Source organism: Pimephales promelas, chromosome 1 (genome assembly GCF_988280905.1).
Source record: "Pimephales promelas chromosome 1, fPimPro1.hap1.1, whole genome shotgun sequence".
Taxonomy (NCBI): domain Eukaryota; kingdom Metazoa; phylum Chordata; class Actinopteri; order Cypriniformes; family Leuciscidae; genus Pimephales; species Pimephales promelas.
In genome coordinates this window covers 21,476,160-21,483,349 of record NC_142769.1, presented here as the reverse complement: position 1 = coordinate 21,483,349, position 7,190 = coordinate 21,476,160, and the positions used below count along the sequence as shown (strand labels likewise).

Here is a 7,190-nt window from a genome sequence, read left to right as displayed (position 1 = left end):
ATCACAATTTATCAAACCCACTGCTAAATGTCATTCGTGTAGATTCAAGGAACTGGCTTTTGTAAGAGATTTTACAAAAGTCTAAAAGGATGGAAATTAAAAACAAAACAAGAAAATAGAGCACAAGAAAAAAAAAATACTAATGAAAATAATAGGCTATTCCCAAACATGTTTTGCTTGAAATAATTTTATTTGAGAAAGTGTGGGACATAAAAGTAATAATAATAGCCTAATAATAAATAAATAAACAGCAGTAATTTCCTAATAAATTTCCCATTTTTATCATAGCCCTAGAGACCAAAGTAGTCAAATTAGTTAAAATTCACCCTGATGTACACTAAGTTGTGATATTGTGATAAAATAATACAATGAACTGAACATCTTAACAAAGACGATTTTTTATCCAATATAGTGATGTTGACATGACGTAGTAGCCAAGCCTAGTATAATGAGAAATGAGGGAGTACGACCTGTACTTGAAGAAACATAGTTATAACATCGATACAAATTTCGAAGAAGGCAAAGAGATATTCTGTATTAGAAAAACACAATGTAAACGGATGCATCGCATGTCACAGTACCAATGCTGGGTTTAGAGTGTGATTCCAGACCTCCCCGCTTGATGGCACTCGTACAGCTTCTAGGCGAAGCTCAGATTGTCCTCTTCGGCACCGGTAGTTCAGCTTATCTTCCGCTGACAGGAAGTGGCTGGTCCTTTTCCCCAGACTCCAACATGGTGAGTGCATTTCATTTACGAGACCCTTCCAAAATAATCCACTTTCATCAACGTTTAAATAGAGCAAAGTATTTAATTTGTGTTCCAAATACTGCTCTTTTATCCCGTATAAGATGAACAACACACAAATTGTCTTGTTAAAGTGCAGATGGAATGATTAAAAGTTTAACGGAAAATGCTGAGCACAACCGCGGTCTGTCTTTATCGGTAGAGTGGGTTCCCTGTTAGATTTTGGTCGAAATGTAAGTTTTTAAACGGGTTCGCTGGTTTTACTACACTTTTAATCTATAGATAGTGGTATTTACACATCTTGTACGTTTCAAATAGCACGCTTTACGTATTTAAGTAGCAAGAAGGAATCTAAAGGCCTAGCCTGGATGAGTCGGTGTCCATCATGGTGTAGGACTAACGTTGTATGTTATGCATTTATATTGTATGGGCTGGTATTCTCTTTAAAACTGATTAAATGGTTTCTTTTTCAGGCTCGAGGACCGAAGAAGCATCTGAAGCGCGTCGCAGCTCCTAAACACTGGATGCTGGACAAACTCACTGGAGTATTTGTAAGTGATGCCTTGCTTTCATAAAGATGCACTCAGTATTTTTGTATGTGTTAAAATATACGTAGAGCACTTCTGAGAGAAAAAGTTTATAATGTTGAACACTCGAATCAGATGAAGATTAGGATCTTTTAGAAGTTTTTAAAAAACGTGACACTTCATGTAATGCAACAAATTGATGGGGGTTGATTTTGTTTGGTTTCTATAGGCTCCTCGTCCCTCCACCGGTCCTCACAAACTGAGGGAGTGCCTGCCCCTCATCATCTTCCTGAGGAACCGTCTCAAGTACGCTCTGACCGGAGATGAGGTCAAGAAGATCTGCATGCAGAGGTTCATCAAGATCGATGGCAAGGTCCGCACTGATATTACCTACCCCACTGGTTTCATGGGTAAGTTCTGCTACAACAGTGGTTGGTTTTCTTCACTGAAATTTTATATTAGTGGTCTTTTGTGGACCTACTGAGGGTTTCTGCTGGTCTTGAATAGGTCACAAGTCTTTCTTTCACCCTTACTCAAATTAAGACTTGAAATAATCTTGAATAAGGCAGAAAGTCATAATTTCATGTTATTTTGCAAACATTATATCCTGTTTCCAGTATAAAAGTTTCCTGTTTTCCAGCATAAAATCTAAATCTTTAAATTGAGATATGCTTACTTGGGATGCAAATGTAAAATTAAGTCTTGAAATATTATGAAAACTTTACTTTGACTTGAGTTGATTTTTTTTGCCTGTTTGCAGGTTTTTGTTTTGATCATGAATTCACTTAGTGCTTGGTGATAAATGTTAACGGTAATTATCATGCTATGGTTTTCTTTGATAAAATGTTAACAAGAGTTTGTTTATGTGCCAAATATGGAACAAAACAGCTGTACTCATTTGAACAGCGGCACACAGACCTTTTATGCTGGTTACAATCAAAGTCGGGCAACAAACATGTTTAGTGTCTTAACCATATCGGCTGTTAGTAGGGGTGTAAATCGGAGCCTATATGATACGATACCAATTTCTTAAGCCATTGATTCGATTTTCGATTCTTCAGAATTTCCTGCGATTCGATTCAAAACTCAAATTCAAAAAGATATTTTACATGATATCTGAGTTTCAAATAAATCAACAAAAAAAATCCTTGTAATAATAATCCTTTTATTAATACATAAAAACCTTTTGTGGCGAGCAGGATGCGGCCGACGTGAGAGAATGGCATGAGGCTGGTGGCAATATAATAGTTTTATATTGAGCTGTTCTGTTCATAATAAATTGGTTGCTTTTAATTTTTCTAGGATGGTAATGCTAGTTATGTTTAAATGTTTTCCCTGGTACATTTGCTTATTTACAAATTTTTACAAACAGTACATTTGCCATGTGCTTATAGAGGGGCTTGTTTTTCTCTCTTTGTGATATCAGTCAACCTGTCATCCTGAGCTTTAAGAAAGAAGTTCAGAAGTGACTAGAAGGAGAGCAGCAGTATGAAAACAAACAGCAGCTACTGTTAGTGTTGGCTTAATAGCCTAGTTTAAATTATACACCTACTAACTGCGTTTTTCTTTTACCATATCCCGGTGAACGGTGCACTCCCTCTCAGTGTGTGTGTGTGCACGCGCACCTCTTCTGCATCAGTAAAATGTGATCGGTTAATTTGAGTGTCAAGTTGTAATCGCGTAGTGAATCAAAGGAAGATTTTATCAGCTAGTTCAGCGGAGTTAGCAGAGTTAGAAATATAACTCGTGCTGCATATTTATTAATTTTGCCTCAGCTACAGGATTATACATCCACTTTTAACAAGCAGGTTGTTCATTACCACGGCAAACTGTGTGCATCATGCTTAATGCGATTTTGGTGTTTAAAAACTACGTAAGAGATGGAAAGATGTAGGTAACTATACATTTATTTAAGGTTATTTCTATTTATTATGATATTGATAGAAACTGTTGAAAATTAATGCTTTCCCTGTTGTGAGCGTCCACTCCTGACTGAACAGTAGCTTTTGGGTACTGCGCTGCTCTGACTGCTGTGCCTTTCCCCCAAAAATATCATGTTGTTAACAAGCCTTTAGAAAATGTAATTCCTTTGTGGATCCTCTTGATCTGCTTTCTCCGTGTTTCTTTGACAATTCTCAGTGCTTCTGTCTCACTCACGCTGCACGACAGAACCACTATAAAAAAAATCTGTTACAGTTGACATTTTCTACCGCGGTAATGATGTATACCATCATACCGCCCAGTCCTACATTAATAAAATAAGACAGTTGTCATTTAACTGGCATTCACAATTGAGCATGTGAGCTGTAGCTTACCAGATGGTAAGACCACAAACGTCACATCGAGTAACTAATCCCTCAGTGTTATAACACTCCTTCACATAGTGTTTCCACTGTGCACCCATATTGCCTAGTAAGTGCCAACAGGATATTAATCTGCTGTGACTGATTTTCCAGCTCAGGTGATGCAGCAGGTTGTTTGAGATGTTGTAAAACATGAGCTGAGGTGACAAAATATGGTGTTAATAAAATGTTTTGTGAAATCTGTCCTTTCAGATGTGGTCAGCATTGAGAAGACTGGAGAGAACTTCAGGCTGATCTATGATGTCAAGGGACGCTTTACAGTTCACCGCATCACAAATGAGGAGGCCAAGGTGAGCGTTATGTTCTTGTGTAGTTCATAGAAAAAAATTAAGTGACAAGATCACATTAGTTTGATATATGACTGCAGATCTTCTGAGCTAATGCTGTTGTCCTCTTATAGTACAAATTGTGCAAGGTGAGGAAAATCCTCATTGGCACAAAGGGAATCCCACATCTGGTGACCCATGACGCCCGCACCATCCGTTACCCTGATCCTCTTATCAAGGTCAACGACACCGTCCGTATTGACCTGGACACAGGCAAAATTACAGATTTCATCAAGTTTGAGACCGGTTAGTAAACAGACTGTTTTAAACTGTCTTTCTCCTTTTGTTTTTGTGATTGAGTTGCCCATCTCGATTTCCTTTTTCCTTGTGTAAATAGGCAACATTTGCATGGTGACCGGAGGTGCTAACTTGGGGCGTATTGGTGTGATCACCAATAGAGAGAAGCATCCTGGCTCTTTTGATGTGGTCCATGTTAAAGACAGCACCGGGAACAGCTTTGCCACCAGGCTCTCCAACATTTTTGTCATCGGCAAGGTGAGCACAGGGTTCAGAAGTTTGGGATGATTAAACTGTTAGCAAGCAGTTGGCTCTGCTTACTATGTGCTGTAATGCTCAAAAGGATGACTTTCTGCGCGCATTTCTATCCAAGACAATTTATGATGTCGGGAAAAATTACTTTTAAAAGTAACTCGTTACAAAATTGCGTTATTCTCTAAAGAGTGACATTGCGTTGTCTCTTTTTATAGGAAGTAATGCATTGTTTCTCGGCTAGGCTTGTATGTTTTTAATAACAAACATTGGTCGAGTGGTTTTTGGATATTTTACTGAAAAAATCCTACATATTGTACCTTTAAGTTCCCATGTGCAGTGTTATGGCCACAAATCGGCGTTAAGAATCGATTTAAATAGTACATTGTTTGATTGGTGGTTTAATGTTCTAATACATGTTCTTAGTAGCGAGGATTTTCACGTGAATAAATACATAGCTCCGACTTTTACATGCATGTACTTTAGTGGTCCAGTTGCACAACTTTTCAGAGTTTCTGGGTTCTAATCCGTATCAAACCCCTCATCAAAACGGATAGTTCATCAGTGGTTGTATATCAAGCAGGGACACATTTGTGTGCAATCGTTTTGTGATTTCACCATAATGAATAGTCTCTCCGAAACTAATAGAAAAGACTGCGCTGGCCGCAACAGACATGCCCCACATGCAAATGTGTTCAGGAAATAAAAAAACAACATAAATTTAATACATTTTATGTATACATCTCCGTGGTTAGTCATGGGTCATGTATGGCATTAAATTTAATAAATGACATTAATAAGGCAATTAAATTTAATGTGAAGATACCTGCAGAAACCCTGGAAATGAATATTGCCTAGCCTGGAGGAAATGCAAATTCACACATGTACAATAGGAATAACTCAGTTGTCCACGTCTGTCGCCATGGTTACTATGCCAGTACAAGCGGAAACCTTTTAGCTTTTCTGGATTGAAGAATAGGAAGCAAACAATGTCCACTTTCCTCAGCAAAAAAAAATGAGTCATTTTGGGTTTTGGACTTGTGTAATTGGATTATTGAATGTCAGCAACAAATACATTGGTTAATAAAGTGAGAATGAATACATTGGTGTGTTTTTATTCAACATTTAATAACAGTTTTGCGTAATCGGAGTTTGCATTTAACTGTTTTTATTCATTAAGGAATACTGAATCTGTTTGTGCAAGTGAGATGAATAAACGCCTGCTTACACTATTAGTCAAACTACAATAACCTTGTTTGCACAGTGCACACGACACCTCTACACCTCAGTCCTAATTCCTCTCAACATGGGTACAGGAGACATGTCCGTCAATAAATGGGGAAACAAAGTAACTTTTATTAGTTTAAAAAAATGAACGGATAATTTGATTTTAAAAGTAATGCGTTATCTAATCTGATTGTTACTCCCCAACGAGGCACCTGACCATCTTGAAGTTTGCAAGTCCTTCATAAGTGGCCATATTTGCATCCTGAAAATCATATGTGCCAAGAGGCTTTTTTAAAGCAGTTTTACAGATTTGATCTTGCAGTATTACAAGTTTATCTTTGTACTAATGGGCGTCTCTGTCATCAGGGCAACAAGCCATGGGTTTCCCTGCCTCGTGGAAAGGGTATCCGCCTGACCATTGCTGAGGAGAGAGACAAGAGACTGGCTGCCAAGCAGAGCAGCAGCTAAGTCAACAGGACTAGCGTACACCTTGATTTCAAATAAAAAGTTATTTACAACTGCGAATTGTGGTGTTCTTTTTAAATGAGTGTATGGTTCTGCGACGGTTCTAATCCCTTTTTGACTCTTCGGCCCACTACGCAGTAGTTTGAATATTCAATTTCACATCTTGACTTTTATTAGTTGTATTTATTTAGATTTAATATTTTGAATTCTTGTAGCCCTTTGCCAGTTTTTCATAGGCCTTTTTTTTTCCTCTTTCCTGTAATATACTGCTTGAACTGACATTAAACTAGTGTGTTGAAAAACTAGTGTTCATAAAGAGCTTTCTCAACGTTGCATGCATTTTGCCATTTACACTCTCCCACTAACCATATATAAGCAATGTATTGTGTGTCGTGTAATCAATTTCTACACACTTATGGTCTTAATGCACACTTTGACCAAATGCAGGAACTATTTAGTGCAAGTTAAGTGCAAATACCGGAAGTGCTAGTGTTGGGACTCTTTAACTAGTTTGAATGGTGGAGTAAGTAGTTGTATACTTACTGACACCTGGTGTCTGGTTGCGGTATGACACTAAAGGAAGCCTTTATTGATGGCATCATAGAAATGCACTGTTTATAGTCAATCATGACTGTTTAAAACGCTTACAGGTTACTGACGTAATCTTCATGTTTTTACCCCAAAATGCTGACCCACTCATGTTGAACACTAACAGAGTCTAAAATGATGACATTCAGACCCATTAATAATATACACTATTAATAATATTACTTTGTGTAATCAAGTCTTCCCAAATATAATATTTAGCAAGTTCAGGTGTGTTTTAGACTGGAACTAATAAACTTTGCAGGACCGTGGAATCTCCAGGAACTGGTTTGGGAATGGGCACTCCTGTTTTAATCTAATGTTTAAAGGAATAGTTTACAGTCATTTACTCACCCTCAAGTTTCACATCTGTATGAATTTCTTTCTTTTGCTAAAGAAAAAAATCTAAATTATTTTCTATCTTTTCTTTGATCGGATATAAAATGTTTGGAGTATAAATACA

At 37.4% G+C, this 7,190-nt stretch overlaps 1 protein-coding gene across 1 annotated transcript; it reads left to right on the top strand.

The window, feature by feature from the left end:
• The first annotated feature begins 568 nt into the window (after positions 1–568).
• rps4x (ribosomal protein S4 X-linked) lies at positions 569–6,197 on the top strand. The gene is made up of 7 exons (XM_039668801.2): positions 569–736; positions 1,219–1,296; positions 1,502–1,682; positions 3,828–3,925; positions 4,036–4,207; positions 4,299–4,456; positions 6,044–6,197. The coding sequence occupies exons 1-7, from the start codon at positions 584–586 to the stop codon at positions 6,143–6,145; spliced, it is 942 nt and encodes a 313-aa protein (XP_039524735.2). The 5' UTR covers positions 569–583; the 3' UTR covers positions 6,146–6,197.
• Positions 6,198–7,190: the final 993 nt, after the last annotated feature.